Below are 13,642 nucleotides of genomic sequence, written 5' to 3' on the forward strand. Positions count from 1 at the left end.
ACAGATGGCCCATTGTGTAGCTGTGTGCTTAATTTCAAACAAACAAACAGAAAATCTAGCTGATTTGTGAGAATCTGGTTATTAATGTTAAAAAATTTACACTAAACAATACAGAAATTGACAATACACAAACACGTGGACTGAATTACAACGAAAAAACTAATTTCAAACAGACAATGACAGCTTCTCTTTCAAACACGGAAAATCACATCCTGTTTCTTCACCCCTCTCCCGTATCTGCTTTTTTACAGTTTTCTCTGTCTTCTAGTTGTTTCTTCTGTTCTGACTGATGACTGATACAAAGGGTATTTTGAACTGATTTATAAAGCAGCTTGAATCAGACTAACAGTGGAACAGAAGAGATGAATTTCTCTCGATAACAATTAGCGCTAAATTTTATTTTTTAAAGACTAGAACCATAGCACACACACACACACACGCACAAACGCTAAATCTTTGAGAACAAAGAAAAACACTCTTCTAATGTTCGTGAATCACAACTAATGTAAAGAAATGGCCACTTTGTAATCCCATGGGTAGGTCGAGCTAATAACCCCAAGAAGGACAACCTCCAAGACAGCCAAACAATACAATGAGACAGTTTAGAATTGTCGGCTGCTATGAAAGCATAGCACGGGTTTTAACAATGGTGCGATAAACAGTTACCATAGAAACCTGTCAATTTTGAATCACAAATTTAAATCGTTAAAGACTGAGCTTAGATTATATAGATAGATATAGCTTTATGTGTACATAAGTATTATATATATAGTTTAGTTTCTTGTGTAGATTTAGATGTGAAAGAACGGGTAGTTTACGGTATAGGAAGATATGAATATATATCATCATTAATTCTCAGACCTTTTGCAGATAGATCCAATCCCTCTACCGGTACAAAATCTTCCGGGCAGAAAGAGCAACACCTGGCGAGAGTTGTTATTTCAAACCGAACTTCCACCTCTTGGATTTAATACCTACATCATCAGGGAGATTCACGGTACTTTTTTTTACGTGCGTATTTCCCGAACTCGCGTGAAGGCACTTGGCAAATCATATACTTTAAACCTTAGAGACTATTGTTTCTGCCTGTTACAAGGATCACTTGCAAGGAATAGAACATATTTCATGCTGAATTTTAAGGTGCAATATTCTTTAATATAGCAGTATAATACGATTACGGGAAGTTTTATTGAATAAATTTGGATATTGTGTTAAAAAGTAAAAAATAAATAAAAATAGATGCAATGTGACATCTAGTGTTTACTAGTGAAGTTAGTTTATTAAATAGTTCAAGTGGAACAAAAAGTATTAAATCATCGTTGAAAGATGTTTAATAAACTTTCTTCAGAATGTTCACATTGTTCTAAAGTGGAATTAAGCTTTTATGATCTAAACAGTTAACATTTAAACATTAATGTGTGAAAATCCACAATCCCATTGATAATAACCATCAGTGCGATGAAAAGACTCAGCTGTAATAGGAAATATTTTATTTTTGAAGATTATGTGCCCGTCGTTGACCACAACAGTGGAATTTTTAGCCAGACAGAACATGACGTCACTCTTGGGAACGAGGTAACGATTCTCAAATATGTTAAGCTAGTTCTTCATAAATTATAATGCAATTGTTGAGCACGGCCTTGTTTTACTCGTTAATTGTATTCGTGCTTACATAGAAACAATAGTTGTTTGCGAGGTAAATTGTTTTAATAATCTAAGACACAGGGTTTCGAATCACAAGCATCATTTCACTAAAGGTTGGGGGGCAGCCCTAATCTCACGTGGTTTCACCCACCCCCAATTCAGGTTGGAGTTCTAAGCTGTGGTATAATTTGCGTGTCTCTGTTAATCCCGCCAAACTAGACATGTTTCCGAGCTTGTGGGGCTGTCGCTCTCTTCCCCCCAGACATGATGCCCCTGTTTCGAATGCTGTAGGTCTGGGTTCTCAAGCCATTGAACATATCAAGCACGTTTTGTAATTATAAGAGTAGAGTTACAAGCCTTGTCAAGTTTTGAGTATTTATTTGTTTTGTTTTGAAATTTTTATAGTTGCTGCAAGTGATCATTGATAGAAATAGTGGACTTTTAAAAGCGATGGTTCTGGAAAATGAAACATACAACATACGCCAGTCATTCTACTGGTACGAAGGCCAACCAGGTTTCGGCAGAGAAAAGGCTTCTGGTGCTTATGCCTTTAATCCTATTTCTAATCGGGCCTTAGACTTGTCTGGTAACACCACCTTTCGGATTGTAAAGGTACTAATAATTTTCTAGTAAAATTAACAGATTAGTAGAAGTTAAACGTAAAATTAAACCTTTTTCTTATCTTAATACCGTAGTGAAAGTGAAATAATTTATACTCTTAGTAAAATTTAGGTTTTTATTATTCCATTCCAGACCCTAAAACTACTGAAATTACATTATCTTATGTGATAGATATTTTACCTATAAAATGACATTTGTTAAAAAAATGCCTGAAAAAAAATTACTTCATGTTCAATAGTTTCGAAACCGGTTTCATTTCACTCAATTCTATAATGTCCTATCTTTCTCTGATAATGATATAATCAACGGTTGTCATGATATAGTAAAATTAACACTCCAAGTAACAAAAATATGTGTAAGTTGGTAGGATGTTCACATCGATGTATTAAAATCACCTAAGAAAGGCTGTTAGCTATTGGTGGAGATAACTTGTTGCTATTATCTGATTGGTTGCCTTGATTAATGATTTTTTTAAATGTTTGTAGGGGGATATTGTGGAGGAACTGCAGCAGACCTTTACACCTTGGTTAAGCCAAGTTATTAGGATTTATAAGGGGGTGAAGCATTTGGAATTTGAATGGGTGGTAGGCCCTATACCAGTTGGGTATGTATGAATTTTACTGACGTATGAGACCTTCAGAATACATGAGATGTGTATACCATCTCTATATCTATATCCATCTATCTATCAGAAACGCAAATACGATTTAAAATATTCACAATTTAAATCCAATCATCAATGCATGTTATTGAGACTAGATCAAATAATTCATATTTTGCTATTTTAGCACTTAACAAATCTCCTTAGGTAACTGAGTTTTTTCGTAATATTTGGAGAGCTAAAAGCAAAGTTTTGTCTTGAAGTGATTGGCGGGGAAAGGAGATTGTTAGCCGATTTGAATCAGACTTGGAGAGCAACGGAACGTTCTACACGGATTCCAACGGTAGGGAGACGATGCAACGAATGTAAGTTCAGTTGAAGCTTCGTCACTTTAACTGTTTGAAGACAATTAATATTTATGCTATCACTGAAGGAAAATAAGATTAAGGCTTTCTTGAAGTTAACACTTGTCAAAGTGACATCAGTTAGAAAATATCATAAAATATTGGCTTATATTTCACCAACATTCTGATGGCTAAAAACTCTTCAGTTAAGATATTTTAATCGGTTTCGTCTATGTTGATTTTTTTGACAAATTATAGTTTGGTAAATTTTGTATTTTGAAGTTAATTAAAATAAATATTCACTTATCAATGTTCTAGTTCCAGAGGCATTTACATATTAAAGTCCTAGCTCTAGATATCTAGATATTAAAATTTAAACTCCTCATTACTTGGCTATCAGTGTCTACATCTTCACGTAAAAGTAGTTACAAGAAATGTTTTTTTTAAACTCTTCACCTAGAGGATACCAGTGTTTATGCTTTTCATTTTGAAGTACTTAGGTATCTATGTCCAAGCCCTTTATGTGGAGATATTTAGGTATAAAAGTTAAAGGCCAGCATTATTTAGGTATCAATGTCCAAGCTGTTCATCTTTAGGTAATTCGATATCAATATTCAAACCCTTCAATTAAGTATTCAGATATCAATATCCAATATCTTTTTTTTTGTAACCAACAATTGATCCAGTTATGCTATTTTCAAGTTTTGAACAACTCGACTTTCAAGATCTACATATCTACATGTGCCGATGTTTCCGTTTATCAACGTTATATTTTAAGATCTGTGCAAGAACTCAGCTAACAGATGTTTCCGCATATAAAAGCTATCTTCAAGTTTTGTACATCAAAAAACGTTTCATGAATATTTAATAGCCAATGTCCAAATTCTTCCTTTAAAGGTACTTCGATCTTAGTTCACAAGCTTTTTCGAGTAAGGATGTTAAACTATCAGTGTTCAGGCTATTTACCTGGATGTCCTACAGGTCGGTAGCCAATGGAAGAATGGAAGGCAGCCCATCACGGTAGACTGCTGCGAAATGGCTATAACTCTTTGAACTCTATAACTCTTAGCAGAGTGTAGAATTACTTCCAAATCAATGGTATAGTTGACACAAAAGATGTCCAGAAAAAGTGATCTATCAGAGACATGTCGTTATCGACATATTGATGTTGAAATGAGAAATCGGAACCAGGCTCTGCTCTTCCTGATCATCCTCGTTATTGAAGTGAAATATCATGAAGTTTAAAAATGTAAAGCCCCCCTCCCCACACACATCTCCACCAAATGTTGATTTACTAGTGTAGGCTTAACAACAACATTTGCATTTCAGATCACATGACGAATAATAATGTGAGATTTATATAAAAACGAGTTATTTTGTGTAATGTAGTATACTTTTGTCATCCAGTGGGTCAGCTGTAAGTTTATGGACTTACAACGCTAAGATCCGGGGTTCGATTACCCATAGTGTACAGAGCGCAGGTAGCCTATTTGTAAGGTTTTACACTAAAACAAACACACAAACAGTATACTTTCCATCACCAAGAACCTTGTTTCTTTACAGCCGTAATTTCCGTCCCACGTGGTCACTAAACGTTTCAGAACCTGTTTCCGGTAACTATTATCCTGTAACAGCGTGGATTTACATTAAGGTAAGTAACATTTCTTGTATGCGTGTGTATAACAAATGTTCTTTTGGCCAGGACACATACATGAATTTGTTACATTCATTACGTTCCATGAAAGCATGAATAAAAAATACACAAACAAAAATATATTCGTTCCAAAAAAACAACAAATCGTTTGGATGGTTAAAACTTATTCATGCCAAGTGTAATTTGCATATTTGAATCGTACAGAAGGAAGTTCTGTTAGCAGTACATTAATTCTCTAGTGACGTATATATGAGGTCACAGTTTAATATACTGTGTTCGTAAGTCCCCCGGTAAGTCTTCGGAGTTACAAAGCTAGAATCAGGGGTTCGATTCACCTCGGTGGCCGCAGCAGATAGACCGATATGGCTTTACTATAAGAAAACACACACACACGTTTTGTAATCATTATCACAGTGAAAATAAATATAAATAGTAGTGTTTCAATAAGTCGGATTTTCTTTTGTACTCTTTACACGTAATCCTTTAGGCTACAAAGTTCTGTTGCTTTCGAATAGTGGACCTTTTGTCCCTGAAAAAGAAAGGTCCACGCTCGGGTTATAGAGTATCGTGTCTTTGTGTTAAATTGATTTACTGAAACTACGTGTTCTTCTAATATCATGAAGGTTCAATTGCCTCCAAAATCTTGGATGTTTCATGATATGCAATTTTTATTTTGTCAAATATGATTTTATTGTTAGGTCATATTCGATCCTAGAGTCGGACACAGTGCAGATGATTTTAGATATATAATTGAAAAAATAAAAACGAATTTTTAATGCTGATATAGGTTTAAAGCATTACTAGAAGAGAAAGTCAGCCTGTATTAGTTTTCCAATTTATAATAAAAGCTCACTTCGTTAATTTGAGTTTTTTTTTTTCTGTATATTAGTAAATTACATAAAAGATGTGATCTTAATAATGCACTTTTTACAAACAGGATCCATTACGGAATCTTCAGCTTACTATTCTGCCTGATCGCGCAGAGGGCGCTACCAGTCTTTATGACGGAGTTCTTGAATTAATGGTAAATGATGCCTTTTATATTTAAATTTTTATAGATTCAAAAATATGAGAGGAGAATAAGAATAAAATTGAACTGTTTACTGGAAAACTTAGTGCTTTATTTTTATACTTACGGGTGACAGTTAAAATATCCTAATTGACAATAATTTGGTCCTCAGTGGCTCAGCGGTAAAGTTATAGTGCTAAAATTTGGAGTCCCATGCTTGTGGTGTGCACAACGCGAATAGCCACTTGTACTGCGTTGCTATTAAACAAACAAGTTGACAATAATTAATATAAGTAGTCCGGTGTGTTATTAGTTTTCTACGGAAAACTAAAAGATTTAGGTTACTGTTCAGTAGGTTCATCAAAAGAGGCAGTAACTAATTGTATCTCAGTAGTATGAAAATTCAAAGATAATATAACATTACCTTTTTTGTAAATAAAGTTGTATAAAGTTTTGTTTCAAATAAAACACATTTCAACAGGTCCATAGAAGGTTGCTTTATGATGATGTATATGGAGTAAGTGAACCTTTAAACGAACGCGGAATTGATGGAAAGGGTCTCGTAGTGCGAGGAAAACATTATTTGCTCCTCGGATCAATAGATGGCGCTGTTTTGGAAATGAAGGATTTAGCTCAAAGAGCTTTGATGAAACCAGTAATTACCTTTTTTCAAGCTAATTTCACGGACAACGATGTCGAAGAACCAGAAACATTAGCATTTGAAAGAAAGGTAATCCATTTAAAAGAGTTGTTTTATCACTTGAAATACATTTGCAAGTAATACAAAATGCATTTCGTATCTCTCGAAGCTCTTGGAGTGTGGTTAAGGGCAGTTGGTTAAATATTATTATCGTTGTTCAATCATACATTATAACATTTGTTTGTATTCAAAGGATGAGTTAGTGAACTAATAGTTGGGTCGTAGTTGTTATCTAATAACGTAGTATGTTATTTACTAAATATCTGTAAAATCAAGCAGCATGTGTTAACAGCCTGCGATTTATAATTTGGTTAAACCAGTGTTCTGAACTATCCATATAAACTCAGCCATGTGTTTCCAACTTCATTTTTTTTACATACATTCAATTTCACAAAACTCTAATAACACAATTTCTGACAGTTTTCAGGACTACAAGATGAACTTCCATCTAACATACACCTACTTACGCTAGAAAGGTTGGAGAAAAATAAAATACTTCTCCGGCTGGAGCATTTTCATGAGAAGGACGTGACTTCAGAATTGTCTCAGGCTGTCAATGTTTCTCTAGTGGTAAGCGTCTACTTCTATTTTTCTTCATCTTCTTTCCATCCCTCATCCACCAGTTTGTCTTTGTATACAAACATGTGCGTATGTGTGTTTTATCAGCTTATTCTTCTGTTCATCTATCTATCCCTATTCTTCAATTCTCTCTCTCTATATATATATACATATTTATATTTGCTTCTCTATCTAAAATGACTTCCTTTTTTATGTTGCCATTTTAGTCTCTATCTAACGAATAGAAATCAAGCGCTTGCTTTAAGTCTCCCGGTCTTAGTAAAAACTAAAGTGGTCGAATTAAGAACTTTGTGAGCTATAGAAAGATAAAATCTTTACTTCTCAATATGCTAACCTGTCCAATCGACCAATAGTCTTCAAAGTTGTAGATGCTAGAATTAAAAAAAATATTGTTGATTTATCAAAGATTGACAAAAAACCAAAAAGGTTCAAAAAATACAAGAACTTCGAATAATGTTAGGTCTGGTTGGCAAAGACAATTATGATTAATTTTGCCAAGTTAATAACGTTTTTATTATTACTGCAGAATTTGTTTCAACCATTTCAAATCATGGAAATCCGCGAGATGGTGCTGTCAGCAAATCAGTACTTGGATGAAGTTAGCAGGATGAGATGGACTGTGGGTAAGTAGAGGACAAATATTGTCCTATCATGCCTTTACGGTTATCCGTATAGATGCTTTATTTTCTGAATTTTCAGGAATTTCATTATGACACTTTAAAAAGTGTTGCTATACTCGCGACAGTAGGAACAGTAAAAACTATATGCAAAATTTTAGTAACACACTGCCAATAAGTCTGCTGCGTTACAGTATGTTTTGCTCTTTTTTAAACAAGTAGTATTAATACTGTGCATATGTTAAGAAACAGGCAACGTTGGCTTTTTCAAACAACGTGTCGTTCTCCGTCAAAGTGTGGATATGTTTCAAAATAGAGCTGACACTTGAGTATTATAGCACTTCTGGTAGCAATCTGTCATCCATAAACATTTTAAACAACGTAAGAACAGTTAATATGTATATGTATGTATATATATGTGTGTATGCGTGTGTATGCTTTTGAACCAGCCTGCACTATATGACATCCTATATATTTATATTTTAATCATTTGGAGATATTTTATTTTTGCATCTCTGATAATTCTACAAATATTTCAAAACATTTAATTGGCCCCCCAGTGGCACAGCGGTATGTCTACGGACTTACAACGCTAGAAACCGGGTTTCGATACCCGTGGTGGGCAGAGCACAGATAGTTGTGCATATATTGTTGTATAGAAGATATTTTAAAGTGATTCATCAGGTGGAAAATGAAGTTTTGTAATAATGGAATGTAGGGAAAGTGACCCGAAAAACGGGGCAACCTCGTGACCCGTTGAGTCAACCATTATTCAGAGGTTATGAAGAATTCAAGTTAATTTCAATATTGCACCGAAATTAAGGTTTATTTTGAGATAATATAATAGCCAATGCTCGGCGAGAGGTTTTTGTTTATAAAATTTTGTTGTTGTTCTCGACTTGATTTTTATTTTATTACCTCGTCTCTATACTTACTATTTGCAAATAGTCAATAATATTGTAGGTCCATTTTCTTGTTGTTCTTTCTACGCGCCGTTATAACACATTTTCATCTCATCATTTAATTTCTGTTGTGCATATATTGTTGTATAAACGAGGTTTTATAATAATTGAATGTAGGAAAAGTGACCCGAAAAACGGGACTAACTCGGTAACCCGTGGCCCATATTAACGAAACTTGTTTTATTCTGTTTCTATTCTCATTTCATTACAAATATGGGATTATTGTGCGCCGTTTTTGCTGTATTTAATTACAGACAAGCAAACAAACAATCTCAGAGTTTTAGTAGTATATAGATTTGCTTTATTTATTTTGCAGCCAACGAGAGCAGCACTCAACACGACGAGCCAGTTCAGTCTCTTGAGCCAGCCAACTTTACTGTCACTCTCTTACCGATGGAAATACGAACTTTCTTGGCAACAATTTCGGTTAATCCTCCTGATATGGAAATTCCTTCTGTCATGAATAAACTATCATGAAGAATATAGTGGCAAGAGTTAGCGTTATCTTCATGGCTAGGTCATTGAACTGAAATATCCATCCTTTGCATCAAAGAGTAACATAATTATGTAACTTCACAAGTCTGTCTATTCAGCAGCATGTACTGTATGAGTCATTTCCATTTTGTTTTCAAAAAAGAAAATGAATAATTTTCTGCATTATAATGTGGAAAGTTATTATTACTATAACACACCTTTCGTCCAAAGAATTTACAACTATATAATTACACATAATTATAATTACATTTTCACTATAATATTAAGCGAATGTACAAATTTTTATTCACAATATCTTTATTTTCAGTTTATTTGCATGCTCCTATATATATTATTTTGTGTGTGTCGCTAGATCATCAGCGCGGTGATCGTGTTCCCGATATTTTTATACTTATAGCTGGAGCAAGAGTTATTCAAATATCGATGTACTTTTAACGAGCGACTAGGCTTATGCTAACGACAGTGAGGGCTGTGTTATTGCGCTTCTTATTCCAGTTGTGGTGAGTCGTTCATCATTTCGATTGCCATTTGCTGGCAGAATTGTTGGGGAAAACAGTCAACAACCCTGCATCCTTTGCAGATTACATTTCAATCTCACCCCACCCTAAAAATAAAAGTGAAAGGTATTTACCGTACCCCGCTAGAATCACAGAAAAAATGATAATTTTGTGACATCGTGAAATAAATGTATTACTGATTCACAGCATCAATCGCTAGTGCATGATGTTACCACTAGATGGCAATTTGAAGTAGGTATGAGAACGCTGAAAAACTATAATTCGTTAAGGACCACCACATCACAGTAATCATTATTAACGGTTTTGTAGTTCAAATGAAAAGCATAATTAATTAGTGTTTATTTATCAGCTCTAAATATCTACAACTGCATGTTTTCCCATAATATTTAATGTTAGAAGTCATGGTTAGTGAATTAGAAATTGTTACTAATATAATTAGTTCGAACACGGAGAAATCTCGATAGTATCTACTATTTAAATTGCAACCGTCGTTAAACTGTAGAAACTTTATTAAATGTCGGCAATAAGCATCTCTTACAACTAACATCGCCACATCGAAGACAATTAATCACGAACACGTATAAAATATTTGTTTTATACATCTCGTTATACTGGTTATGGTGCACTTCTCTAACATGTCACTAGTTGTCGCGTACGCTGCAAATTTGAATACATCTTCTTCAATTACGTGAGAAAGAAAAATATTCGATGTTAAGAAACAATAAATATATATATATATATACTGTGCATATGATATTAATATCACACTGATTTTTATATTTGGACTAAACATATATATGTGGCGAGTCAGATGTGCCCAATAAAATAATATTTAAGGGGAATATAATGATTAGTACTTGTGTTAATCGAGTTCGTGTTTAACAAATTAGCTCATGCATTTTACAACACTGCAGGTTTTGTTTGTATCAAAACATAAGAGAGTGATTGTGTTAGACATATCTGTTATTATAATAGATTTACGTTTTTTTGAATATTACATTTCTTAAAACTTGGAGCGTATATGTATGCTTTAGAAATATTAAACACTGAGTGAATAAAAATAATTTTGTAAGCAGGCTTTCTCAGTGCTATCGTCATTTTTATGATGAAAGTTTCATCTATTATAAGTAGCAGTTTGATCTGTAAAGACTTGTTTAGAAGTCCTCTACAAAATAAGATGCTATAACTGACCAGAATTCTACATTTGCGAAACAGGAAGAAAATTGGAAGCCAGATTCACAGAACACAATAAAAAACCGTCCCTTATTTTCCACCATTGCAACTCAAAAAACCATAGTATATCTATTAAAAACACAGTAATTTGTTTCTAGCGGTGTAAGTCCACAGACATACCGCTGTGCCACTGGGAGCAAATAAATTCAAACAATGGAATCAGGAAAACCATATGAAGAAAAAACCTAATTCCAACAAGAACAACAACAAAACACATACACACACAGGTCTCCCAGTGGCAAAGCGGTGTGTCCGCGGACTTACAACGCTAGAAACCGGGTTTCGATACCCGTGGTGGGAAGAGCACGGATAGCTCATTGTGTAGCTTTGTGCTTAATTTCAAACAAAACACACACACACGGTATTAAAGATCACCTTTCAATATTAATAACAATATCGAGTAACAAACAACAATATTTCACTAACTCACTTGTGACTCAGTTTATGAAGCTTATGGCAAGGTATTCATTGATTGTTTAGAACACGAGAGTACATCTCATGTAATCATATATTTACATAATCTTTTGCTACCTAAATAATATCTGTACGTCACTGGTATCAGTTTCATAATACATACATATTTACTCAAAATAAATGTGGTCAGATAGGAGGTGAGTTAGCGTTTTAATGTAACTGAACATTCATAGATAAACTAAATGATTGAAGGAATAATAAATGAATGATAAATATAACCATAAAAAAAACAAATTCAATTTTCTTTCTCACAGATTTACAAAGCAAAACACATGCTGAATAAATGTAAACGTTATACTTAAAATATAAAACACATACTAGCTAAGCGTTAACGTTGTACTTACAAAACAAAAAACATGATAGCTAAACGTTAATGTTGTTTTTTAAGAAAAAAGACATATACTCTCTACTTTTCTGTAAGTTTGGCATAAAGACGAGAATAGTCTGCAAATATATTCCATAAAGGTTGACATAAAATCGAAAATAACCTATATATCTCTTTCAGTAAATTTGACAAAAAAAACCTTCTATAAATATATTTCAGTAAAGTTGACATAAAACCCTCTATAAATATCTTTCATAAACACTGCCATAAAAAAGAATACAATCTATAACATTTTGCATAAACATTGACATAAAACGAGTACAATCTATAAATATCTTCTATAAACATTGCCATAAAAAAGAATACAATCTATAACATTTTGCATAAACATTGACATAAAACGAGTACAATCTATAAATATCTTGCATAAACATTGACATAAAACGAAGACAGTCTATAAATATCTTCTATAAACACTGACATAAAAACGACGACAATCTATACATATTTTGCATAAAATTGATATAAAACGAGGACAATCTATAAATATCTTGCATAAACATTGACATAAAAATGAGGACAAATATATAAATATCTTGCATAAACATTGACATAAAAACGAGAACAATCTATAAATATATTCCTGAAAATTTGTTACAAAGGTGATCGCAATCTTCAAATATCTTCATATCTTTCATAACATAAAGAACAGAATAACATGTAAAAATCTTCCTTAAACGATTACATAAGAATAAAGACAATCTACAGATATCCTCCTGAAAGGTTGGCTTAATCTAAAATACCTTCCTGAAGAACAGACATAAAGAAAAGAACAGTCTATATAAATATCTCCGAAATTTTGACATAAATACTAGAAGGATCTTCAAACGTTTTCTCTGAATGTTTCGGATCAAAGTAATAAGAATCTATAAATTTATTTTTAAACATATGACATATGGACTAGAATAATCTATACACATATTTATAAAATGAGACTTGCACAGCCACTTTCTGCTTTGTGTAATTAAATAAAATCCTTCAGTTAATTACTTATCATTTACCAATGGTTGTTTTTTTTTTTATGAGTGTTTTGCAAAAGCTATTTCTGTTGTTGCTTATTCCTAGGTTAGTTCGTATAATTTCAACAGTGAACAAAATTGTAACAAGCAATTTTTATTTTTTGCTCTTACACAGCTTTAGTTTTGGATAAAAATTTGGTCGGTTATTTAGCGCAAAGCTACACAATGAATATCCGAAAACGAATCTTGTGAAACACAGAATTAAAAGTGGATTCCACTAAGACAAAACTACTTTTTACTTAAACTTACAACTTTTTAGAAAAGTAAAAACCTATGCTATCTAATGATGTAGCGGAACGTCGAGCGCGTGGCGGTGTCAATTGCTTGCATGTGCACACCAGTACTTTAGCTGTAGCATCCCGCACGTGAACTCTGAATGGTCCAGTGGTCCCGTTACCCAGCTGGTTCGTTTCATCGATGTCAGTCTGATTTTTACAGCTACAAAGCTCAATAGATCAAAATTTCGGGGAAGTGCCTTGCGGCTGTAATATTCGAATCGAGTGAATTAGGCTTCCTTGAAAAACTTCATTCCTTGTCAGTCACATCTCCAAACTCGTTATTACCTGGATTATCAAGACTCATCCACTAGTTGGCTGTCCATGTAACAAACTTAACTCTATACGAGGTCAATAGAACTCTTTGTCTGGTATAGAGAATACGGTTCAAGCGTTAATCTATACAAATATGTCTTTTGACGCACAAGTAATTTCCCAACATTCTCCACGGCTTCCACTGAAACAATGTAACAACAGAGGAAGAAAAAATAATAGCACAGATTCACTAAAAT

At 33.5% G+C, this 13,642-nt stretch overlaps 1 protein-coding gene and 1 long non-coding RNA gene across 3 annotated transcripts in view; one reads left to right on the forward strand and one right to left on the reverse strand.

Moving 5' to 3' along the window:
* Positions 1–10,822, forward strand: part of LOC106478383 (lysosomal alpha-mannosidase-like) — a 43,326-nt gene extending 32,504 nt beyond the window's left edge. For both annotated transcript variants that reach the window (XM_022381972.1, XM_013938926.2), the window contains exons 16-26: positions 871–997; positions 1,502–1,575; positions 2,050–2,256; positions 2,751–2,869; positions 3,130–3,231; positions 4,774–4,861; positions 5,802–5,888; positions 6,355–6,603; positions 6,994–7,143; positions 7,679–7,775; positions 9,048–10,822. In XM_022381972.1, coding sequence (XP_022237680.1) covers positions 871–997; positions 1,502–1,575; positions 2,050–2,256; positions 2,751–2,869; positions 3,130–3,231; positions 4,774–4,861; positions 5,802–5,888; positions 6,355–6,603; positions 6,994–7,143; positions 7,679–7,775; positions 9,048–9,208 — 1,461 coding nt within the window. In that variant the 3' untranslated portion in view covers positions 9,209–10,822. The remainder of the gene's footprint in view (positions 1–870; positions 998–1,501; positions 1,576–2,049; positions 2,257–2,750; positions 2,870–3,129; positions 3,232–4,773; positions 4,862–5,801; positions 5,889–6,354; positions 6,604–6,993; positions 7,144–7,678; positions 7,776–9,047) is intronic.
* The window catches only part of LOC111085022, a 20,199-nt gene that overhangs the window by 2,877 nt on the left and 3,680 nt on the right, over positions 1–13,642 (reverse strand). The window contains exon 2 of the long non-coding RNA XR_002609880.1: positions 5,466–5,470. This is a non-coding gene — a long non-coding RNA (uncharacterized LOC111085022). The remainder of the gene's footprint in view (positions 1–5,465; positions 5,471–13,642) is intronic.

The sequence above is a fragment of the Limulus polyphemus genome, unplaced genomic scaffold (genome assembly GCF_000517525.1).
Source record: "Limulus polyphemus unplaced genomic scaffold, Limulus_polyphemus-2.1.2 Scaffold206, whole genome shotgun sequence".
Taxonomy (NCBI): Eukaryota; Metazoa; Arthropoda; class Merostomata; order Xiphosura; family Limulidae; genus Limulus; species Limulus polyphemus.